The following is a 25,777-nucleotide window of genomic DNA, read 5'->3' as shown; positions in this document are numbered from 1 at the left end:
CACACTGCCAGTCCCAAGGAAATGGAACTCACAGGGCATTAGGTTGATAGGTTAGTGCCTTGTAATACATGTTTATTTTTTTTATTTTGTGCTTTTCTTTAATTGATAAACTGTTCGAGCATTCACCCTCTTCCAATCTAACAGTTCAGTCTGTATTTCTTCAGGAATTTTGGCTTCCTAACCAGCTAGGAATTTTGATAAAATTTGATAAAGTTCCTTCATGTACTTAACTTTAAGCAGTCTGCTCAGAATATTTCTATACCACTTGTTTTAAACAATGGAGTTCTTGGCAATGATCTGGTGCTCTTCTTTGCCAGATTTTAATAGTCATTTTAATGCCATGACTTCTGATAACTGAGCTATTTTTGGAGATAAAGTTTTAATTAGAAATAATTTTTTACATGTTGGAAATATATAATTCTCAGATATTGTATTAATATTGTTCTTTAATTAACTTGTATAATAAAATTTAGGACATAGAAAAAACTTAATTTTCAAATAAATTTTTCAAACAAAGAATTTTAATCTTTGTTTAATTTCTCTATATAGGGGTATTGAATGGACGAGTTTAACTGGTTTTCTTTCTTTTGCTACCTCAACACCAAACAACATGGGATTAGTGAGAAATGAACTTCAACTGGTTGATCTTCCAACAGGTTTGTATATTTAGACTATTAAAATATTTAAAATGGTACCATCATGTTGATCAGAGAGGCTACTGTTTAGAAGACGTGTTCTAAGTTCTTTCACCTTGGAATTTTTTTCTTATGTATTCATTTTTATATATTTTATGTTTATGTATTCATTTTTTGGTTGCTCTATAATAATTGACTTAGAAAAGACTCATCATTGTTTGTTTGCAAATTGTGCTAACACAAGTCCATGGAGTACCATTAGCCCAAATGGACAGATTCATAAATGGGATATCAGTTCTACTTCCAAGTACATTGTTCCAGATAACCAGAAGTACAGTTTTAAAATAAATCTTTGTAGTTACACTTCTTTCGAATCTTTTTAAAAAATTTTGGCCTTTTTAGGAAACCCTTAAAAATCTTACAAGGATCGTTGTAAAATGCTCAGCTTTGAAACTTTTGATATTCTCTGGCAGACTAGTAGGAAAACTTAATTTAGAAGTTTAAAGGCATTACAATAGGGAATATTCCAGTAAAGTAACTTGTTCACAATTGTTAAAAACCTGCAACCCAGTGAGTTTCAAAATAAGAACTTAAAAGCAGAGTAAGGTGAAGGTTTTATATTATTTTTTATACAGCACATGGAATGATTTCAAGTTTTGTTTTGTTTTGTTTTTTTTCACAAAATTATGGGGAGTTTTTTTAATGGCTTAGCAATATGAATGTATGTAGCTTCAACCAGAAGTTATATGTGTGTGTAGTAAATCATGTTTATGGTTGCTTCCTTGTATTGTCAATACATGTTTCCAATTTATAGTTCTTACGTATCAGAGTATGTTACTAAGCCTCAGAGACCTAGCTCCTGTTAGTCCAGTGTTGCTCCAGTCTAACTGGAAATGACCTGCCTGGTGACCCGCACCCCTGCATTCCTGATTTGTCGGTAAACTGACACTGGTCACTGCAGTCACATGGTAGCCCAGGGATAAATGCTGTCCTGTAGTATCATCCACTAAAAACATGCCTGTGCATTTTTCCCATCAGCTCAGGTTCAGAACTCTTAGATAACTCAGAATCTGTCTTTCACAGATTTCTTTTTGACGAACAAACAGATTTCTAAGTAAAAGATACGGACTTTTTTTAGGTAGGACATTTAAGTTTATAAATTACAGATTTTTACAGGCTTGTCTTCTAAGGAGACCAGCAGACTAGCAGAGCCAGGAAAGGGTGTAGTGTGTTTGGCGAATAATATTAGTGAGATTCAGTGTGATGGCCTTGAAGAGCAGGGAGACATGTAGGCATCCATTTGTCTTTGAATTGAGTCTCTTCTCTCTTTTGTTTAATGTAAATAGAAATCTAGGAGATGCTATTAAAATATTTTTTCAAACATAAGGTAGAACTTGTTAATTTTTTTTTTTAGTTGTAGAAAACTGTTTAACTTCTTTGGCTGTTAACTCATTCTTAATATTCCCCAATTTCAGTTTATAGAGACCTTTGGAGGAACATGTCAAAATATTGTAGTTGAGTATTTTGCACGTGGGACAAGAAATCTTAAATATCTATTCAAAGAGTGTTTTCCCCATTAGTTAATATTTGTAAACATGGAAAATGTTTATAATACTTTGAATGTACAAGTAGTTTTTATAGTAGATAATTGCTTTACCATAGATGCCTTAGAACTTTGGAAATTGATGTTTCTAAATTTCTAAAATTAAATTATTTGAAAGGTACCACAGAAGGGCGTTAAGAAATTCTATAAAAAATGAAAATATCCTTTTATAAAGTAGATATTTGAATGCAAGTAATACAGTGTTGGTCTTATAATACTTTTGATTTAGTTTTGGATTTAGATCATTAGAAACAGCTTAAAGCAAATGGAGGAGTGAGGAGGAGTCGAGAAGGTACCACTGATCAAATTACATTGGTATAGCTTTTAGTTTCTTACGCGTTTCATGTGTTGTTTTTACATTTTGTTTAATTTTACAATTAAAGGCAGGAGCATTGCTTTCCGTGGTGAACGAGGTAATGATGAGTCGCCCATCGAAATGATTAAAGTATCTCATTTGAAGTAAGTGTCAGCTTAAAAAAAATCTGGTGTTATCACAAAGGAATCTCAAGCATTTTCTTTTTTTTTTATCTTTAAGGAAATGAGAACATGCATGCGTGTGCATAGAATTTCTTAGTGGCAGCAAATTGTGCAGCTGTATCACAGAAAATATTTTAATTGTAAAATTAAGTTGCTGTTGCTTTTAATTCTCCATTCAGATAAGTCACCATAAGACAAGATGACTTATCTGAATCTTAACATTTCATCAGATTGGTAAAACGAGTAACCCCATTTTGTTGAACTATAGCTATATTGATAGAAGTACCTGTTACTCACTAAGAAATGTTAGTTATTTGGTGAAGTTCTTTGTTCAGCCTCTACCTCAGTATGTGCTTATTGAGTGAAAGAACTCATTTTCCTTATTTATAACTTAGCTCTAATTCTAGAAGTTTTTTGTTCCAAGGAAAAATATATGTAAAGCAGAATCATTGACAACAGAGATTGACTGAAAACTAATCAGAAGAACAAAGAAAGAATTAGTAAGCACAATGAAATTGTTTTTAACATTGCTTTAGCTTTTTGAGGATCTCTGCATTTCCATATAAATTTTAGAATCAACTTAACCAGTTTTATCATAGAAGCTTACTGGGATTTTGATTGTGATTGCATTGAGTCCGTGGATCAACATGGGGAAGAACTGACATCTTAGCAAGTTTTGTGATTCATGAGTATGGTGTATTTCTCCAGTTATTTAGTTCTTCTTTAATTTCTTTCAATAATAATGTGTAGTTTCCAGTATACAGGTCCTGTGCATCATTTGTGAATTATATTTTGCTTTTTCTTTGATGCTATTATAAATTATATATTTTCTTCTGTTAATTTCAGTTTTCAATTATTCATACACTAAAATAGTTTGACATGTTTATTTATAACATTATATAAGCTTCATGTGTACAACACTATATTTCTACTTCTATTATCTATACTTCACAACATGCTCACCATCCAAATTTTATTTTCTGTCGCCATACAGTTGATCTCCTTTACCCATTTTACCCTCTCCCCTGTGTCTTTCCCTATTGTAATCACTACTTTGTTCTCTGTATATCAGTAAATTATGTCAATCAATTTTGTTAACTGTTTCAAAGAAAATCCTTTGGGCTTCTTTCATTTTTCTTTGTGGTTTTCTGTTTTCTGTTCCACTGACTGCCATGCTTATATCTTGTTGTTACTGGCTGCTTTATTACTGAAATAACCTGTTTGTCTTTTCTCAGAAGCTTAAATCTGATTTGTCTGATTAGTATAGACACTCTAGCTTTCTTTTGATTAGTATTTGCCTGGTATATCTTTTTCCTTCCTCCTATTTGTAACTTATCTCTGTCTTTGTATATAAAGTTGATTTCTGAAAGAGAGCATATAATGGGACTTATTTTACTATTTGATCTGATAATCTCTGCTTCTAATTGCAGTGTTTAAGTTATTCATATTTAATGCAGTTATCAACATGGCTTATGTTTTCATCTGCCATTTTGGTAGTTGTTTTCTCTTTACTCATTTTAAGCAAATAAATATAGTTTATAATTATGTCAGGTTTAATTTTTCACAGGCAAAATATCAGTAAAACCCACATAAACAAAAGTTCTTTGGGGGAGATAATCAATAATTTTTTCAAATGTAAGGGAGTCCTGCCATGAAAAAGTCTGATAATTGCTCAAAATATTTGGATGCCAGATTTGTCTATTTCTCGTCAGTCTTGACTGTACACAAACCTGCTAAATTAATACGTCTTAAACATCTGGTCCCATTATCACCACTGCCTCAAAACTCAAGGATCCCCTGTTCTCTACAGAATGAATCTGTATTCACGATAGCACTGCATTTAGGATGTCTTAGGGCTTTTAATGTGAATCCAAAATTCGCATGTTAATCTTCTTTCTCACGATGATTGTTCTCATCTCACACACTCGGCATTTCAAGTAGCACATTTCCCCCACACACCCTGTCTCCTTTTCTGTCTTTTGCCATTTATCACACTTGTAACTCTGCCTAGAATGCCATTTCCCTATTGTCAAAGTTAATATCAGCTTTCATAGTGAATCTTTATAGCATTTACCAGGTTCTCTTTTGTTTATATTAGTTATTTACATGCATGTCTCTACTTGTTTTTATATTAGATATAATAAAAGTGTGACATATTTCATTTACATAATCCCTTGTGATTTATAAAATCCTTTCATGTGTGCTGTCCCTTTTTCTTTATCCTTGTAGTATTTAGCGAGGTTGATGAGGCAGGTATTATTAACACCATTTTAAAGGTAAGTAGACTAAAACTCAAAAGGTCACATGGTTTGTCTGAGGTCATATAACTCTCACGTGGGAGAATCTTAAGTCCTGAGATACACTGAGCTACAAGTCACATTTCCCACTCTGTCACAGTTCCTCACAGGTGGCATGATAGAAACTTTACTTACTTTTTCACTTAGTTTTTGCCATAACCTGCATACCAATCAGCCCATTGATGGAAATAGTGGTATTTTCATGTCTCAATGAGAAAATTGAGCCTCAGGAGGGTTATTTTAAAATTTGGATGTGAATTCATGCCTTTTCTCATTCTTCATTCTGAGCTAGGCTCCTTGCCCTGATGGTGTGTGTGATTCTCGCAAGTCATCTTAGAGCTTTACCTTCTTAGAACTACTAATCAACAGGGCTAAAAGTTAGTTTAAATTCTCTTCATTTACAATGTGTCATCTGAGCTTTATGAACTTTTTATTTGTACTACTTATGGTGAAAACACTGCAAAAAGAGCTTCATTTAGTAATTTTGTTTATTTTAGGCAGTATTTGGCAGTAGTATTTAAAGATAAACCCCTGGAGTTATGGGATGTTAGGACTTGCACCATTCTTAGAGAAATGTCCAAAAACTTCCCTGCAATAACTGCTTTGGTAAGTTACAGTTTGAAAGAAGTAAACAGTTTATTTGGGTATGTATATACATGGTGAATATTTTTCTTTAGCTCAAATTAAAATCATTACTACTGTATGTTTTATTGCAAAAAATGTATATTCAGAGAAGATGATCTAAACAAATGGAGATAATTCTTATTTTCTTGGCTGGGTTAAGCTAATATTATGTTAAAGTCCAATTAAAATTTAATTTAGATATTTTGAGGAGCATGATAAACATTATAAAATATTTATGGAAAAATAAAAGTCCTAGTAGCTAAGTTAACCTTGGAAAAAAGAGAGTAATATAGGCGGTATAGGGGAGGTAGGCCCCTTCCCACTCCATACAGTAGATATAAAACCATAGAAATAAAGTAATGTCATACTGGCCCAAGTAAGAGAAATGGATCGGTATAATAAAGAGCTCATTAATAGGCCCATAAGTATTTGATAATTTAATGTACAGCAAAATAACTTACAGTACAGCAAAGTAACTTACAAACCTAAGGGGAAGAACAGCCTGTTTAGTAGAAAGTATTGGGGAACCTCTCACTTAATAGAGAGAAATACTGGATTTATGCATAATACCATATTCAGAGGTGGGCTCCACAGGATTAATGACCTAAATGTGAAAATAACTACAGCTATAAAATTAATATAATCAAATACAGAAGAATATTTTCCTGTTCTGGGGGCAAAAGAGAATATCGGAAGCTCAAACCAAAAGGCAGAAAGGTAATTAATGAATTTGATTACATCAAGATTGGTGCTTTCTAGTCAATGAATTATACCACTGTCAAAGTTAAATATGGAAGACAACTTTAAAAAAAGAATTTTTCCAGTGTCTTTAAGACGGACAGAGGGCTAACTAATTCTCTAAGGGGTTAGTATTATGGGAACTCCTGCTATGGGAACTCCTGCAATGAAGGAGTAGTAGCCCCAGTGGAAGATGGACAAGATGAAAGATGTGACCAGTTAATGAATGTCAGAGAGACCTAAAAGGCCAACAAGCATGTGAAAAATATTCAGAATCCTGGGTCTGAGATGTGCAAAGTAAAATGGCCATGATAAACCTTTTAGACAAACAGAAATTGGAATGCCAGTAGCATCCCATGTGGGTGAGATATCGGCTGTAAGAATTCTTAGGTACTGCTGGTAAGGATGTAGACCAGTGAAGCCATTCTGCAGAGCAAGCTGGCTTAATCAAACACAGACATCCTCTTTGCCCCAGTTGGTCAGCTTCTGGTCATTCAGGAACTTCTGTGTGGACATTGAAATTTCAGTGCAGTGTAATTTCCCATGATGAGAGTATAGAGACAATCTGAGTGTCCTTTCCTAGGAAAGCTAAACTAAAAACTAGACTAAAAATTGGCAGATGTGCCCACGAAGTACTTTGTAACGTACAGAAACAACAGAGGTGGGACTTGAATACATTGTGCCCAGTAAAAGGAGCAATGGGATGAGATACATTATCCACTGCTGTTCATGCAGACCACAAATACCTTCATGTAAAATAACTACATGTTTAAGAATTTATACATATGAGAGGGTATTAGATTAAATGCTTTAGAATAAACAGGAGTAAATAAATAAAAGAGTTTTGGGGTGGGCCTATAGGTGATAATGGGCGATGACTGGAGGAGTGTGTGATCAGCTCATCTAAGGGGGAGGTGGGGAGGTAAGGAGTGGGAGGTACCATAACTAAATGTATTATTTTGATTTTGAAAAATGGAAAGCATCCAAAAGTTTAAGTCTTTAGGAGTTTGCCATCAAGCTCTTTTCCCTTAAGCTCTAATTGAAGATTCGAGGAGGAAGGAAATAGAGATGGATTATTGAAACCTTCTATCATAAGCTTTAATAAAAATGCATGCCTTCAGCCTTTCTAAAAATTAAAGTAAAACCTAAGAACAAATTGTGAGTTCATGTGTAGTAACAAGAAGTGATGCTGGGCAGTGGTGAGTATGATCCACTCTTCTGGAAGAAAGAGGGACTGAGCACCTGTGGGTGTGTCTGCCTTTAATTCACAGGAATGGTCACCTTCTCACAACTTGAAGAGCTTGCGGAAGAAACAGCTGGCCACCCGAGAGGCCATGGCCCGCCAGACCGTGGTCTCAGATACAGAGCTGAGTGTTGTTGAGTCATCTGTGATCAGGTGCCCTGCTTCCACCACTGTCATTTGTAATAACCTGGTTATTACAGATAACCAGGAATTTCCTGGTTGGGAAATTTGCTAAGTCCTGGTTGGGAATTTGATGGGTGGCATCCTTAGGCATCTCTAGTCCGCTTTGGAGCAGACTTTGATGGTTCTGTACACGCTCAGATGACTGAAGAGTTAGTTAGTAATTGCATGGGGAGCAGCGTGCAGTTTACATGTCAGAGCCTGTTAGTGAGCATGATCGATTCTCAGTGCCCTTTGGCTGCATAGACTTCAGCTTCTGAAGTTCAAATGAACGTAGCGTGAACACCCAGGTAGACCCTATTGTCATCTATGTTCACCGCAGAAAATATATTAGGAATTCTAACTTTTGTACTGCCCCGTCCCCACCAGATTTACAAATGAAAAACTTCAGAGAATGATGGGCCAAGGTAAGGCCTCTGTTTTGCAGCAGAAACAGCAAAGAGGCTTCTTTCCCATGTGAAGTCTAGATCACTACATTCTTCTGTACAGGGTAAACATTCAGTTGTGGTATAAAGAATAATTTGTGTTTTCCTATTATTGCCAGGCAAAGATTAGTTTCAGCCTTTTTTTTTTTTAAATGATTTGACCTCCTGTTAATCCATCTGTATTTTGAGTGAGTTAATTCATTATGTCACTCTAGGGAAAAAAATCTTCATCTTCTTTTCCTTTATCCCAAAGCTTGTTGCAGGAGGCTGAAAGTAAATCTGAACTCAGTCAGAACATCTCTGCCCGGGAGCATTTTGTGTTCACTGATAATGACGGCCAAGTCTATCATCTCACTGTTGAAGGAAACTCAGTGAAAGACAGTGCTCGGATCCCACCAGACGTGAGTCCAAACTGTGGTTAAACCTGCATGAAGATTTCTTACCATAGACCTCATTAGTTCTATATCCACTGAAGCCACAGTTAAGGTGGAAAACTATTTCAGAAAAGTTTAAATAAACTTTATTAAGGAGATATTACCATTGATTAAATTTGTCCCATATTTTTGGAGAATAGCATTATAACTATTTTGATGACATATCATGTGCCACTCATTTTTGTCATTATAATAATTCATGAGGAACTATTTCCATTTTATCTGTGATAGGATTGAGTGAGAATGAGTAACTTTCCCCAGGTTGCCCAGCCTCGTGACATGTCAGAGCAGTGTTTAAACCCAGGTCTATGTGTTGGACTCATAGTCTCTCCTCTTTCCATTTCAAGTATTACCCTGAAAGATTTTATTTAAAATCTAGTATTATTTTTAGGTAACAGTAATCAGGTTATAGGTGTAAAGGTATTTATTAATCTTTACTAACATATATATCCCTCATGGCCTTGTGGAATTCTCTAAGGATTTATAGTTAATTATTTGTGTCAGCATATACCTCATGGGGTTTTTTTACTGAGTGGATGAAGAAAATGTTTTTGCTAATATTACTATAACTGTTAAGTAGAGGATGAGATTATATATATATGTGTATATATATACAACTTATTATATATAACTAGCATGTGAAAGTGCTTTTCAAGCTGTAATTCCAGTTTTACTGTTATATAGAATGAGTCATATCTGAGATTTAGTAATGTCTATTTTAAACTCTTAATAGTGCCAAAAGTTTTCACTAGTTTGAAAGGATAAAAATAATGCAAATGTGAAAGATTGATATTTGGCATTATAATAGGAGCAGTAGCCTAATTTTAAGTGCGTAGAAAGAAACACTGCAGTTTAAGAACGTGGCCATAAGAGTTGCAGTGTAAAGAGCTCTACTCCGGAAAATCAGTTTGCTTGCAGAGCTCCTCCTCTAGACCTCAGAGAAGGCCCCACCTTAGCTCCTCTAGTGCCACTTGCAAATAGCTCATTTTCTTTGTTTTCTGATTACATCACCTTTCCCATGTGAAGTCTAGATCACTACATTCTTCTGTACAGGGTAAACATTCAGTTGTGGTATAAAGAATAATTTGTGTTTGAGATTAGAATAGAAATAATCCAATAATTTCTGAGATTCTAGATTCCTCCACTCTAAAAAAAGTTTAAAACTTTTGAACACTAGACACATGAATTTTCCTTCTTGTAAGGAAGAAAGGGAGAAGGAAAAGTCCTGCTGCTTTCAGGATTTTTGCACAACACAGCTTTTAAGATTCTGCCTCTTCTTATGGAGGTCTGGTCAGGATATAGCAAGTCTTAATTCTGCCTGCCAGATCCTTTTATTCCACAACTGGAAGCAGTTTCTTCAAAGAATGACCAGCCTAATAAGGATCCAGCCTCCAGTGAAATTAGTGCATATTTTAGAGCAGATTATTTTAGGAAGAGAGTTATGTATCTACTGTATAAAACATGAACGATTGATGTGGGTTCATTATGTTTATTTTTAGCAATCAAAATATTTTTCAATGACCAGTGTGTAGAATTGAGGCAGAGGTTTTGTTTATTTTAATCTTAATATTTTTCTTTACCTTCCTTCCAAATATAAAGTACTAAGCCACTAAGCCATTTATTTTGAGTTGGAACTTTACCTTTAAATTTTGGCCCCAAACAATAGAGCATATAAAAATGGTAAAAAGAAGAAGCCTGATATATTTTAAATTAATTCCCATGGAGAGTTTATAGTTGACTGACTGCCTTTATTCAGAAAACTGTGGGAAAGAATGATTATCTGTTTGCTGCCAGCTTTACTTCGATCCTTTGAACATCGTGTTTTACATGTAAGCAACGTATCAGTGCCAACTAATAATACTCTACTGAGTTTTAAATCTTTCATTTGTTCTCGGGATTATTTGGAGTCAGAAAGCGAGTTTGTCCCACATTTCTCCGAAAGCACCTTAGAATCTTCATATGGCTTGTATCCCATCAACAAACTCTTAGGTAGAAAGTTCTAATACATCACTTGTAATTCTAAGCTGGTGACAGATTTCTGGACTGAACTTTTAATATTCTAATTTTTAGAAGTTAGAAAGTGATGTAAAAATGTTAAAAAAAAAAAAAGCTCTCAGGACTAAAAAAGTTAAAGGCAAACTCTTAAACATTCTATTCTGTTAATATGATCAGAAGAATAAAAATAAGATCTTGGACTATTGCTTTATACTGTACTGAATTCTATTTATTTAACATAGCTTTCTAAGTTTTTTTACCAATTGAATCATTAAAATAATTATTTTAAATCCAATTTTATCTTTTGTTTCTTGACTACCACTAGGATTTATGCAGTATTTGGTGTATGTGCAAGTCTTTCAACAGCCAATTTAGCAAAACTCTGGAGTATTCCTACTCCTTACTAGCAATATTGTGAGAACCAAACGTGAATTTTTAATATTGTTCTATAAATGAGGAAATAAGATTTCTTTGAATATAAGAATATAAGTAGAAAAGTAATTGAGAAATATTATTGAATAGCTAGCATTGTATTGACTCTGTGGCAAACATTGTCATACGGCCTTTACCTGTAAAAATTTATTAACCCTAATAGGAACTCCTCAAATTTTATGAGCTTGCCTTACTCTATCGACTATAAATCCAGACATATAAAGATTAAGTAAGCATGCCACACATCACACAGCAGATTCAGTGATGCAGCTAGGATTCAGGCCCGCACAGCTTTTCTGAGAGCCCCAACTCCACGTCTCTCCATCACAATACCTCTGTGCGTGTGTTAGAGCTGCATGCTCCTTCCAACCCACTGTGATTTATTACAGACGTGTCTTATTCTTATATTTGTGTTTCCCTGTGTAACTTCTCTGCAGAACCTTCTGTGAATTCAGATTTTACAGATGCCTTCAGTGCATAGTATCTCTTCTCCTTCATTATTCATGAAGGTATCAGCGAAGCTATGAATCTTTTTTCTTTTTTAATTGAAATATAGTCGATATACACTATTATGTTAGTTTCAGGTGTACTGCGTAGTGATGGATCCTCAGTAGAGGAATTGCTGAACAGTTAGTTGTGAGACAGCTCTGAGTTCCCCCAGAATAAGTGTGTTCATCCTTTAGCAGTGCGGGATAACTCGGAGACAGGAGCTCCTGAAAGGACGTCCTTTCCTTCTCTTTTTTCTTCTTTTAATTTTCTTTTCTCTGAAGTAGTTCTTCCTCAAAAGACATCCCTTCTCTATTAATCTAGTTCTGATAATAATGTCTATTGAATTGAAATCTTCTGTTTCTTCTTAGTTGAAATTGAAATGCTAGGTAGCCCTCTTAGTGACTACTCTCTGTTAGTGTTTGATGATGTTCATACTTTAATTAGGTTTTATTAAGATATCTTTGGGGCTTCCCTGGTGGCTCAGTCTATAGAGAATCCGCCTGCAATGCAGGAGACCCAAGTTCCATCCCTGGGTTGGGAAGATCCCCTGGAGAAGGAGATAACACCCACTGCAATATTCTAGCTTGGGAGATCCAATGGACAGAGGAGCCTGGTGGGCTACAGTCTATGGGGTCGTAGAGTCAGACACAACTTAGTGACTAAACCACCAGCCAGATATCTTTATTATTTCAGCACAGTTGTTAAATAAAAGTATTCCTCTGTTGTGACTGCTTATAAGTGGTAAAATTGATGTGTGTTTGTTGCTGTTCTTTTCTAGGGGAGTATGGGTAGCATTACTTGCATTGCTTGGAAAGGTGATACGTTAGTTCTTGGAGATATGGATGGAAATTTAAATTTTTGGGATTTGAAAGGCAGAGTATCCAGGTATGTGTCAAGAATTCAAGTGTATTATTTGGCTGAAACAAAAAGTCTTGGTATAGTTCCATTAGAGGCTTGCCACTTGGCAATAGTGTCATTAAATATAGTCATGTGCAGGTTGGATCCTTGGGTCTCTTGTTATAGAACTTGGGAGGAACGGCCTTGAGCTAAACTCTGGAATATTCATAGATGACCCTTACCTGCAGGGGGCTCACACAGAAGTGCTGGGGCACTATTCCATCTGCTGTTAAAGAGCAGACCATGTCTGTCGTATGTGACCCCTGTCCCAGAAAGCAGAGTGGTTGTCCTGTCATGTCACTAGACCTTGTCAAAAGCAAAAATAGAAAGAGACATTGGACGTATCTCTAAATGACAAGATATTACTCTACTTCATATTGGTGTTTTGGTTTCTGTTTGTCCTCAGAGGAATACCTACACACCGAAGTTGGGTGAAGAAGATTCGTTTCGCCCCTGGTAAAGGAAACCAAAAATTAATAGCAATGTACAATGATGGAGCTGAAGTGTGGGATTCTAAAGAGGTAAGCCCAGCTCCACGTGGGTTCACTGCAAATGAAGCTGCTGGTCACAGGAACTATGTACTTGTTTTCCTTCCTTCTGATTTATAAATGGGTTTGTCAAGCTTCTTAGAGCAGTTTTCTTCCTTTAAAAATTTTTCTTTTATAGTATTTCTGTTCTAAAGGTGACAGCTCAACAGATTGTTAATGTTATCACCATCTCTGGGACCTTCAAAATGTAGTCTGCATGTGGAAGATAGATTGCCCACGACTGCTCAGTTTTAAACATGAACTGGACCTTCGCCACAGGCACTGTCTTTCTTGCTCGTTTAGTCTGGAATGATAAACATCTTCCTTTTCTTTCTGAAAGTGACAACCAAATTCACTCTTGAAGGTTCAGATGGTGAGCAGTTTAAGAAGTGGAAGAAATGTAACCTTTCGGATATTGGACGTGGACTGGTGCACGTCAGATAAAGTGATCCTGGCTTCCGATGACGGGTGTATCAGGGTCCTGGAGATGTCCATGAAGTCCACGTGCTTTAGGATGGACGAGCAGGAGTTGACCGGTATGGAGTTCTAAGGGAAGGATGCTTGGAAGTGTCTTTATTTTGCATCAGCTGTTCTTTTCATGGGAGAGAGCTTCTCCTGTTTCATTTCATTCTTCCTAGGAATCTACGTTTAAGAATGTATTTTAACTTAAAGCTTGAATGTTGATACTACTGAGATGCTAGACTCTGTAATTAGATGTCAGTCATTCCCCAAGGCTGATTTACTCAGCGCCCTTTCCTTGACCCCTTTCTGAGTGCTCTGTCAAAAGATCAAAGATGTTTACATGAATAAAAATGACTTCCTCAGACTTCAGGAGAGGTCATCAGAGGACACGGATCTAGTGGTTAAGTGCTGCTGGTTTTTTAATAGTGAGTCTTGTGTCTTTTGCAACCATATATCATGGAAAAATAACTTTGGAAAGTATCATGAATTGTGATGCCTGTCTTATGACTTGTTAAAGGGCCAGTCAAAACAGAGTTAGATGATTGCACTACCCTGCCCTATTTTGTATGGTGGTTTTGAGATTTTTTTTTCTGAGAATGAAAGCTGTTTTAGTAAAAAGTAGCTATGAATGAGAAGTTTGTGAGGGCACTCATCAATCTATTTGAAAATGAGATGTCCCTACATTAAATTTTTTCCAGGCATACCTTTGTCGTATACACTGGGCTATCTGATCTGTAAAAAAAAGTCATAAGAGAATTGTTTAGTCATTTACAGAGTTTCATCATAGAAACTGTCGGCTCTGGGAGTTGTCTGTACCTTCGCAGAGTCAGTCCTTGGCACATTCAGAGACAGTAGGGTTTTAAAAACATGAGCCTTCATTGTTGCGTTTGTGCTTGAGGCACTGCCGAGTCGCTGTGTGTGCTAACTGGGCTGCCTTTAACTTAGGCTGAAGGTGCTTTTGTTTGTGCCGCTGCCCCACCCCTGCCACTGCATTGGGAGCCATCACTTCTTGCTCTGCGGCTGTGAGTGCTGTCTGGTGAGCTGCAGTTGAACATGCATCGCCACATCTGTCCTCAGGATCCCTGCCAGCTCTGCAGAAGTAGCAGAGCCTCCCTCTAGGGAAGGACAAGCATAGATACTAACTTGAAACATGAAGTTATTGAGGAAATTAAGGGAATTTCAAGAATGATTTTTTATTTTAATTTAGTTATTAGTTCTAGGTAAAGAAGTATGCAAATATAATCTAGGTGTTCGAGAAGCTGTTCTTTGACCTTGATGTTAAAATTTGAGTCTAAAAGTCTCCAAAGCCAAGGTATTTGTTTTTAAGTTAAACTATTTATATAATTAATGAGAACCCATTGTTAGCTTAATGGGCTACCATGTTTAGTACCATGACTGTTTAATACCATGAATGAACAGGTGACTCTCAACCAGATTTTAGATTACATTTTTCTTTTAAAATTTTCCTTATAAAAAAAAAATCCTATCGACTCTCTAGTGGTGCAACCTCAGCCAAAAAGGGCAAGTTTTAAGATAATAATGGGGAAAGTCAATGAAATTGTGCATATATTCCCCCAAATTGAACTTTAAACTCAGAACAACACTCAGTAAATATTAAAGAATACAGACTGGTGAGAGTGTAAACATGGAGTTAGACTAAGATTTCTGTGTGTTTGCTGCCAGATATGTGCTGATTTGAGCTTGGAAAAATATGTTTGATGTAATATATTTCTATTCTGAGGAATTAGAAATGTATTTTGGACCTTACTGATATAGGATAATAAAATCATTTGAGGTCATATGCATTGATATAATATTTAGTATATTTGCTTCATTTCTCCTTTATGAAAAGTAGAGAAGATCATAATATGTTGATTCAAATCTGTTTTCTTAGGATAGCTTGGTCTTCTTCCTCCACCCCCGCCCCTTATTTACATTTTTCTGACACTGCCTCTTCTCCCAGTAAAAGGGGAAGTCAGACAAATGTAGAAAATTGGAATCCCTGTTTTTAAGTTGGAGAATCCTTCTTACCTGCTGCCTAGATCAGGGGCATAAAATGGCATAAAATAATATTCTTTTTAGCAGTGTCTAAAAGGAATCCAGAACTATGAGACTTGTTTAATAACATTTCATATGATGCTGTTTCCAAGAACTTTCGGTACTGTCTCTGTGGGGTCAGAAACTCTTCAGTCTAACTTTCTGCCTGACACTTAGCCCCTGTGTCTTAAGCAGTGATTACACTAATACGCTCTCTGAGTTGCCACCACCAGACTTATACATCATTTTCTGCTGACTTCTCTGTGAACTGTCTACAGTGGAAACTTTATAGTTGTATACAATTCTACTTGTTAAAAGCAAAATCTGTGTTTTTGTCTAGAGCCTGTGTGGTGCCCATATCTCCTTGTTCCCAGGGCTGCTCTCACCTTGAAAGCTTTCTTATTACATCAGCCTTGGAATGGACAGTATTCTTTGGACATTTCTCATGTGTAAGTTTTTTTGCATTGTTGTTTTCCTTTCTTAATTGATTTAAGATTGAAGGACACTCCATAAAAATTAGTAGCAGGGCTTACAGGGATTGGAACCTTAACACTGAGTTAAAGCAGTGATGGCAGAGACCCTGAAAGAGCCGCTGATCTGCCTCTTGTCTTTCCCACTCTGGAGACCTGGGCACAGCTGTGAGTACACATGGGTCTCTCAGGTGGCTTTGTGGTCATCTTATGGTCTGAACCCTGGGCATGGCATACTGAGTGTGAAGAGGGCCAACTGAGGCCAAGAGGAATTTGGGGACAAGATTCAGTTCAGTTCAGTCACTCCAGCCATGTCTGACTCTTTGTGACCCCATGAATTGCAGCACACCAGGCCTCCCTGTCCATCACCAACTCCCGGAGCTTAATCAAACTCATGTCCATTGAGTTGGTGATGCCATCCAACCATCTCATCCTCTGTCATCCCCTTCTCCTCCCGCCTTCAAGCTTTCCCAGCATGAGGGTGAGGGGACAAGATTAAATCTTTTTAGAAGCAGCATAAAGGAATCTACTTCAGAAGTGTTTTATGTTTTATAGCCTGCCTCCTTGCAAAAAATAGTCACAGAAACCATTATTGGTGGTTGTTAGTTAAACTCCCACAAGTGTTATGGGACCTTTGCTGTGTGGAATGCACAGATAGGCATGGGTTGTGTGTGTGCTCAGTCACTTAGTCATGTCTGACCCTTTGTGACCCCATGGACTGTAGCCCCCCAGGGTCCTCTGTCTGTGGAATTTTCTAGGCAAGCATACTGAAGTGGGTTGCCATTTCCTTCTCCAGAGGATCTTCCCGACCCAGGGATCAAACCCACATCTCCTGCATTGGCGAGTGGATTCTTTACCACTGAGCTACCAGTGAAGCCCTGGGTTAGGAGAATTAAAAAAATAAATGTGATGAGATGTTCTTTCTCCAAGAAGTATCTACTCAGAGAAATGAACGTTAAGTTTGCAGAGCAGAACTAGCAGAGTCCTGTAGTCGTTGCTAAGTTCCTTAGTAACAGCTCACTAATAAATTTTCTGGTTTCTTGAAAGCCAGAGAAACTTTTGGTGCTCATTTCTCAGTTTTGCTTCAATGAGATAAAAGTAGACATTAAAGATAATTGGTCGGTTCCTGAGTGGTCTGTTGCTTTAACCAAGGACTACAAAGAAGTTATTTCTGTATTAACACAACTTTTTTCCTGGTGAAGAAATAAATGGTGGTAAATAAAGAGAAAATTAACTCATTAAAAATCTTTTCTTGGTACAGTGATTATCCAGAAAATGAAGAAATAAAGAATCTCCTTCAAGAGCAGTTGAACTCATTGTCTAAGTAAGCACTCTGACTGTGTTTTATTAGAGAATAAGACTATGAAAAAGAAAAACATAATTATTTAGACTTTTAAAAATTAAGCTTTGTTTTGGAAAATATTAGTGGCCCACGGAGAGACCCTTCTCTTTACCTCGGTTTGTTTCCCTTTAGAGTCTTTGTTTTGTGGAAATAAGTTTCAGATTGCTGTGGTCTCATGTCAGGGCAGGAGAAGAAGCAGTGGGGTAAGCCGCCTTGTAGCCAGCCTGCCTCCAGCACAAATGCCCTGCAAAGCCTCACGTTAGAGAATGGATGTACACAGGGCAATTCTTGTGTGTCAGCTTCTCTCTGCTAAGATAGGTTCTCTGTGTCAGGTGCTGTGTGTGCACAATTCTAAGAAATTAATATGCTCCCTAGAGTCAAGAACATTTACAGATAGGTACTGTGAATAACACTGGAAAGGAAGAAGGAGAATTTGACTCCACAAGGAGTTCTTGGGAAAACATATCTTGGCAATCTAAAATCCATCACATATATTTTAATACTTAATAAATTAATGCTAAAGGAATATTATATTGATGTCGAATTCAAAATAATTACTTTTTTCTCTTCTCTGTCCCAAGGTTAGCATTTATGTTTAAATGGAAAAGAATAGATTTAAAGACTATCTCCCCTTCTTCCTGATTTATAAGTAGTCTATAATGGGCTATTGTAGAAATATCAATTTATGAAACACTATCCTTTCTTCCTTATATATTTTAATTTTTCAGTACTTTGAAGAATAAATTCTGAGTGTATCTTCTCTGAAGTATAGAGTGTTCCTGATGATCATTTAGTAAAATCATTTTATCAACAATGACCTTCTTATTCCTGTAGTTAGGTAGCTGTTCATATTTTTTAGAATGGGAGTTGAGCTGCTTCAAGAAGGTAAATCAGAATTAGAACCTTAAGCTGTGGTAGTTGATGGGTTCCACTTCTCCAAGCCTAGATACTGTCTAAACCCTGTAAGCTCTTGCAGTTTCAGGGCCGTGGCAAAGTGACTTCTTTTGTAGGTTCTTATCACATCTTTTGGGTAGAATTTTCCATTTTAAGAGTGTATTGATTTATCTCCTTTATTGTTGGATTCAAAAATTTTGTCTTACCTCTGTCTGGATTCCTGCCTGCAGTGACATAAAGAAGCTCTTGCTCGATCCGGAGTTTACTCTCCTGCAGAGATGCCTGCTTGTTTCAAGGTAACACTATTTGAAGTGTTCTGTGTAAGAGACGGGGAATTTCAGGCTAACTCACTCCTTTCATCAAGAGTTGTTAGTTAAAACCAAACTCTTTGGAATTTTAGAAAATATATCAGTTCATCCTTTATAGTTGGCTTACAGATCATTTTGAAAGTAGTATTACAAATAGGAAAAAGAAAAAGACATGGAGATCTAGGCCTTCGCTATTGAAAAGACTCCATTCTACAGATAGCTTTATAAATATCAGCTACAAGGGGCAAATCCTAAGTATACCCATAAGTTATATTTAGATTATATTTAGAAGTAATAACCTATATATTCTTACTTAGAGTAGAGCCATCCCTTATAAGAAAGACATTTCCCTCCACTCCCCAGAGAATAAAGAGCATATTATTTCCACACCTTATCTAGTCAGTGATCCCAGAGGAACTTCTTCCTTAACTGGTACAGATTGAAAGATGTGCTGATGCCAAACCAGGTAAATAATAGCAGGCTACAGCACCACAGTGTGGCTCTTAACATAGAACAAAGGGAGGCTTGGGTCGGAAGGGGCCCCCTGCAGTCAGGGCCCTCTGCTATTTGAGACCCAGCAACAGGTCTGGAGACTCTTCCAGCTTCAGCTCTTCCACCGGCTGGCATGTTGGTCTCTCATGGGCCAGCACCATGCTCCCAGCACTTCAGGCTGCCCTGGGGGAGCCCCCGTCCAGGCCCCACGCTGCTGCGTGAGGTCAGTGGAGACTGTGGTCTCACCCTGGCCAGGCTTTACGGTGATGAATCGGAGCTGCACTTCTGGACTGTTGCCGCCCACTATCTGCACAGCCTGTCCCAGGAAAAGGCCGCAAGCACACCAGTGGTTAAAGAAGCTGTTCCTCGGGACAGAGTGAACAACCCACTAGACATATGTTACGACGTCCTCTGTGAAAACGCCTATTTTCAGGTATTATGTTTCATACATTAAAAACCTTTAAAGCTATATCTTTCTTTGTAAGTATCTTAAAGTTGGGAAACTTTGTACTAAGTAAAGGTCCGCATAACAGAAATGAGTCCCTTGGCACAGTCACATAAAAAAGGCCTGATTCAGGACTTGAAAAGCTCATAAACGCTTACTGAGTTTTTAGTAGACATTAAAATTTTATAATTAACAGCCTTTTAATTTTGGGAGGGGGTCTTAAAAAATTTTAACTTGGTTCGTTTTAATTTTCTCATGTTATTAATTTTCTATAAATAATAAATACTTAATTTACTTGGTTTGAATTTGCTGTTCTATATATATAAAGGTAGTTTCATAATTTGTTTAACCTCCAGTAGAGTACTGAATTACACATAGGGGTTTTTCTTCCAGCTCTACTAAAGTGCCAGTTTCTGTAAGCAGGCAGACTTATGCATAGACTATAGTACATTTCAACATTTTTTCCTTCTCAAATTCTTATTAAATTGTTGGACTTCTTCTTTGACTCAGAAGTCAAAGTAATGTTTACTAATAGTTAAATAATTCAAAAGTTTTAAAATCCAGGCTCAGTTTTCTCTGTTTTGTTTTGTTTGTTTGTTTGTTTGTTTTTCCTGCTCTAGAAATTTCAGTTGGAAAGGGTTAATCTCCAGGAAGTAAAACGGTCAACTTATGATCATACAAGGAAATGTACAGACCAGCTGCTTCTCTTGGGTCAAGTATGTCAGTTTTTATAACTCTTCTCATGTTTCAGGGAGTTGCTAGTTGATTAGTATTTTTCAGCATCATTTATATCACATACAGTCACTGTGCACACACACTATAGCATTTCCCTGAAAGCATAGGTGTAAATATATGCCTTCCCTCAAAATAAGACCAACAGACGTTCTGAGAAAGCAAAAATACATGGTAAACCAACTTGTAATTTTGGCTTCCATAATGTCACATGATGGACCGGGAGGCCTAGCGTGCTACAATTCATGGGGTCACAGAAAGTCGGACATGACTGAGGGACTGACCTGAAATGAACTGAATGTCACATGAGGCCTGCCTAGTTTTGTTTTGGTTTGGTTTGGTTTTGTCTCTGACTAGTACAGAGCTTAAATAAGTACCTGTGTAAACCGGTGTACCTGTGGTTTTACATTTGTCCTAAAGTAGCAGTGTTGCACTTTTGTTCAGCTTGTATACATGTAATCAAGGTGTTTATGGATAATTTTTGACAATGAAAATCTTCTTTAAACTGAAAACTTCAGTGTTCCAAATTATGAATCTTGAAAGGTTATGTTGGAGGAAAATGGCCTCATAACTAGAACTGTTTCCCTTATTAGACAGACAGAGCTGTGCAGTTGCTTTTGGAAACCAGCGCAGACAACCAGCATTATTACTGTGATTCACTGAAAGCCTGTCTGGTCACCACCGTCACCTCGTCAGGCCCCTCCCAGAGCACCATCAAGCTCGTGGCAACTAATATGATCGCCAATGGAAAACTGGCAGGTGAGGCATGCTTTAGGGGTATATTTGTCAGTACTCTGAAAAATCAGACCCATTCCTAGGAAAGTATTTGGTTATTAGGAATATTTCTTTTTTATATACCCTGGAGAAAAATAAATTATTGCTAGCAGTTTATATTATGAAAGTGTTAGTCACTCAGTTGTGTCTGATTCTTCGTGACCCCATGGACTATAGCTTGCCAGGCTCCTCTGTCCATGGAATTGTCCAGGCAAGGATACTGGAGTGGGTTACCATTCCCTGCTCCAGGGGATCTTCCTGATCCAGGGATCGAACCTGGGTCTCCTGCATTGCAGGCAGATTCTTTACCATCTGAGCCACCAGGGAAGCCCTCATATTATAAGATGACCATATAATTTAGTCATCTAGACCAGTGCATTTTTAAAGAATAAAAGGGGTGTTATTAATAATGGCTGAAATAATAGACATAAATTGGACAAATGTGGGCACCCTAAATGTTAAAACCAGGGAATGAGATAGTCTTGACTTGTTTGTTTCCTGGACTGTATTTGTACTGCCAACCCAGGTTACTTGAGTAATAACATTGTAAAACCCTATTTTAATACTTCATTTTAAAATTTAAGTCAGTCATGTCTCCAGTAGGTATAAAATGTCCAAGACCAGGTGAAGTCAAATGGTGGTTTTACCCTTCAGTGACTCGCCAGAGAGACAGCTCCAGCGTCACTCACAGGGCTGCTGTCTTATCTTCCAGAGGGCGTCCAGCTGCTCTGCCTGATAGACAAAGCTGCGGACGCCTGCCGCTACCTGCAGACCTACGGCGAGTGGAACCGGGCAGCGTGGCTTGCCAAAGTAGGTGATTCTAGTAGGCGCCTGGAACTTCGGGCGAGAAAGTTCAGTCTTGAATTTTTGACTCATGATTTGGAGGTATTTTGGGGGGCTGCAAAGCGGCTTTACAAATATTTTCTTAGCAACTTTCATCTTCTTCTTTGCCTATAAATTACATTTCTTCTTACTGTAAAGTGGAGGTTGCATTGGTTAGCAATTAAGTGAAAGCAGCTGCCTCCTGTCCCTGCTGGGGTGTGAGTCCAGACTACATACAGCCCAGAGGTGGTCCCGGGCCCATTGATCCCGAGGTGTGGATCCCTGTCACCTCTGGTCACAGTGTTGCAGCAGCAGGGGCTGTGTTGCAAAGCAGAGATGAGCTCTGTTTCATGGTAATAGATCCCATTTCAACTGAATTCTTTTTTCCTTCTGTGTAGTGCAGGGTGTCCTTTTTAACGTGGGCATCTTCCTCAGGTCCGCTTAAATTCTGAAGAGTGCGCTGATGTTTTGAAACGGTGGGTCGACCACCTTTGCTCCCCTCAAGTGAACCAGAAGTCCAAGGCCCTCCTGGTTCTCCTTTCCCTGGGCTGCTTTTCCAGCGTGGCCGAGACGCTTCACAGGTATGCCCACTGTCAATGGCTGGTCAGAACCACCCAGGATTTACCACTGCTCATGAGGCTCTGCCAGGAGGCTGGTAGTCCTTGATGTTGGGAGTGAAGGGAGAAGCATATACTTCAGGTTTAGTTTTTAGAAAAAAACCTAAAGGGAGTGGAACAGTCCATGCTTATTCATTCTTCTTTTGGTCTAGGAACTTTGCTACTTCTCTGCCAATGTGCTAGTCAAACCTAATAGTTACCTGTTTAAAAAGAATATTTAAAAAGAATTGAGGTCAATTTAGCTCTGAGTAGAACAACTGAGACAAAAGCAGAAAAGCAGTAGCACGGGGGAAGAAAGTGTGGCAAGTTGGAGGTGTCCGTTCTGAGAACCTTGAAGGGTAATTAATGCTAATCACTTACCACAGGACATTTTATTTATTTAAAACTAAGGGAAGTAGGTTGAGGCAGATATGACAGAAAGTTACTTGTGAAATCTGGGCCCTGGGTATGTGGATTTTTGTCCTGTCTCTATTTCAGTGATTTAACAAAATTTTTATAAGAGTTAATAGAAAAGAGCAAAGGGTTGGGGCATGAGAATTCCCCTTCCTCTAAACTGGGGCAGAGAACAGCGCTGGTGTGCCTCACACAGCCCTCGGGCTTCTGTGGAGAGTGTGCACACGTCCTTGTATAGAAACACTCCCTGGGATGGTCCTACCTCCAGATGATGAAAGTCACAGCTCCTGACGTGCTTTGTGTTCTGTTGAGCAGCATGAGGTACTTCGACAGAGCGGCCTTGTTTATGGAAGCTTGTCTCAAGTACGGAGCCATCGAAGTCAGCGAGGACACAGATATCCTTTACTGGGACGTGTTTGCTGAGGGGGAACCAGATGCCATGAGTGGGTTTTAAGCATCCCCATTGGCTGTGCTGCATGGGAGGAAACTATTGTATGGAGAAAGATCCGTGTTCTGACTGCCCAGAGCCAGGAAAAAGGGAGAAACGGGGTGGGGGGTGGGGGTGGGGAGGGGACAAATCAGAAAGAAGGTTGTTGCCCCACTGGCATCAGCTGTGAGAGAAATGGAGAGCCAGGAAGGGCTGTGAAGTGGAGGGAGCCCAGATTTTGTAATGTTTTCTTCGAACTTAAAAAGAAAATAGAGGAACTAGTATAGGAAAGCTATAGGAGGCTCTGCTGGAATAAATGCATACCAGAAGAGATTAAACAGAAAGACTGGCTGTCACCCACAGGGACGGGCTAACGTGGAACAAGACGCAGCGGCGCTTCAGAGAGACGTGTCACGGAGGCAGGTCACGGTGGCCCCGTGTGCCCAGGAGCGTTTCAGCTCCGCCACCCGTCACTTGAGTCACATGTTTTCCTTGGAAAAGAAGGAGCTTGAGAATCCTCCTCTCAGGTCCTTGTGTTTGCAGAGGCTTTGTTGTTCTCATTGCACTTTTTCTTGAATTGTTACATTGTGGCCTCATATCTACATGTCATGTTTTTTAATTTTTCTGTATATATTTTTTAACAGAAAATTGAACTCAGTGTCATGTACCTCGGCACTGGTGAAGCTGGCTCTGATTCAGTGACTCTGTTTTGGATATCAGAACACAGTGGAACAGGGCTGTCTAACATCCCCAAAGTGAAAGTGAAAGTCACTCGGTCGTGTCTGACTCTTTGCAACCCCGTGGACTGTAGCCCGCCAGGCTCCTCTGTCCATGGAATTCTCCAGGCAAGATACTGGAGTGGGTTGCTATGGCCTCATCCAGGGGATCTTCCCAATCCAGGGATCGAACCCAGGTCTTTCTCATGGCAGGCGGATTCTTTACCATCTGAGCCACTCAGTGAGGTTGGATCTGCCCCTTAAACGCCAACCTCTCAGATTTGCAAATAGCCCAAGGGTTTGCACATGTATTTCTCTTCTGTCATCCGTCCCTCTCCACTCCTTAAGTGCATTTAGACCTTGGAGCATCTGAGGGGATGTTAGTTGGGTCTTGTAGGAGGTCAGGCTTTGGGCTCAGCTGGTGCCAGTGCAGGGACATTGCAGATTGAAACCTCACCTCCCTGCTCCCACTCCCCAACCCCAGCAGCTGCCCTCCCTGAGAAGAGTCCCCAGTGCTCCTCCTGCGCTGCCCTCCCCTGGACACTCTCCAGAGCTGGACCTTGTTTCTGGCCTGTGGGAACCTGCTGGAGCCCTCTCTGCCCTTCTCTTCCTTAACTGCAGTTTACAGAAGCTCATCTCTGCTATATATGCAGATTATGCCCGAAGTTTAAAGAACCTCGGTTTTAAACAGGGAGCAGTTCTTTTTGCTTCAAAGGCTGGAGCAGCTGGCAGAGATTTATTGAATGAACTGGAATCCCCCAAGCAAGAACTGACTGACTGAAGAGGGGCCAGTCTCCGCGCCCCAGGGCACCCGGCCTCAAGAGCAGCGGCCGGGGTGTTGGTCTGGCTGTGGACAGTCACAGCCCAGACCCACGAGGGTGCCGTCCTCTCCAGGGCCCTCGTGGGCTGTTTCACCATGTATGCACAACCCTATATGAGCGTTTATGCTGTAAGAAGCCAGGACCTGCATCCATCTCAGAGGAAGACAGGCACACTTCAGATATTTAAAGTATAACATTTTATACTTTGGAGACAGCTTTAAGAGTCCCTAGAAATACTTTTCATTTTTTTAAAACTTAAGATCCAAGCAATTGAATTGCTTTTCTCATGGACTAGATTTAAATCTGTAGTAAAAGCAGTTTGTGAGAGCTGTACCGAAATATGTATTATGCCTGTGTGTATATACAGTCATTCCAGGTATAAACAGAGCAGAAACATTGAAACAGTCAAGGTGACTTACCACAGCACTCCTTGTTTTCTTACCTTGGAAACAGAGCTGTTCATATCTTGGTTTAGGCAGTTGCTGAATTTTGTAATTTCAAGTGCATAGGCTCTTAGAGAAATTCTAAGCTTTAGGTTTTGTCTGTGGAGTCTTGGATATTTGAGATTTTAGCTCCTGCTGTGATGTGTTACAGTAACCTCCTCTTTGAAGGCTCAGTGCTCTAATAATTTTCTGTCTTGGTGTTCTTCCAATGACTGAACTATATGAGATGTGACTTGTAAATTATTGCTAAAACTTTAAATGTGCGTAACTTACAGAAATCATAAATAAAAAGGGAATTAATCCCAGCCAGGCCTTGTGTCCTCTGAGCTGCTGTGCACCACATTGGGTGCTGTGCTGGCGCCTCAGGAGTTGGTTCAGCTGCCCACCCTCCAGCGCTGCTTTGTTGAATCCGAAACCGGGCTGTAGGAACTCAGGGCCGCGGCACAGAACAGGGTGGAACACCTGCCGCCAGGGTTCCTGGGTGGGCAGGGCTCAGCTTGTGGCTCTGAGAGGAGAGGAAATGGCCTTCCTGTCTTTCCCCTGGATGTCCAGGGTGACATCTGTACTAACACCCACTGGGAGGTGT

At 38.8% G+C, this 25,777-nt stretch overlaps 1 protein-coding gene across 3 annotated transcripts in view; it reads left to right on the top strand.

Moving 5' to 3' along the window:
• Positions 1–25,500, top strand: part of WDR11 (WD repeat domain 11) — a 54,883-nt gene extending 29,383 nt beyond the window's left edge. For all 3 annotated transcript variants that reach the window (XM_005698549.3, XM_005698548.3, XM_005698550.3), the window contains 18 exons: positions 550–656; positions 2,622–2,697; positions 5,510–5,618; positions 7,646–7,770; positions 8,476–8,623; positions 12,351–12,457; positions 12,876–12,990; positions 13,361–13,532; positions 15,836–15,944; positions 17,227–17,289; positions 18,432–18,497; positions 19,257–19,434; positions 20,067–20,162; positions 20,772–20,937; positions 21,665–21,762; positions 22,210–22,355; positions 23,100–23,179; positions 24,554–25,500. In XM_005698549.3, coding sequence (XP_005698606.2) covers positions 550–656; positions 2,622–2,697; positions 5,510–5,618; positions 7,646–7,770; positions 8,476–8,623; positions 12,351–12,457; positions 12,876–12,990; positions 13,361–13,532; positions 15,836–15,944; positions 17,227–17,289; positions 18,432–18,497; positions 19,257–19,434; positions 20,067–20,162; positions 20,772–20,937; positions 21,665–21,762; positions 22,210–22,355; positions 23,100–23,179; positions 24,554–24,708 — 2,116 coding nt within the window. In that variant the 3' untranslated portion in view covers positions 24,709–25,500. The remainder of the gene's footprint in view (positions 1–549; positions 657–2,621; positions 2,698–5,509; positions 5,619–7,645; positions 7,771–8,475; positions 8,624–12,350; positions 12,458–12,875; positions 12,991–13,360; positions 13,533–15,835; positions 15,945–17,226; positions 17,290–18,431; positions 18,498–19,256; positions 19,435–20,066; positions 20,163–20,771; positions 20,938–21,664; positions 21,763–22,209; positions 22,356–23,099; positions 23,180–24,553) is intronic.

The sequence above is a fragment of the Capra hircus genome, chromosome 26 (genome assembly GCF_001704415.2).
Source record: "Capra hircus breed San Clemente chromosome 26, ASM170441v1, whole genome shotgun sequence".
NCBI classification, from domain to species: Eukaryota; Metazoa; Chordata; class Mammalia; order Artiodactyla; family Bovidae; genus Capra; species Capra hircus.
This window is presented reverse-complemented; position numbering and strand designations above follow the sequence as displayed.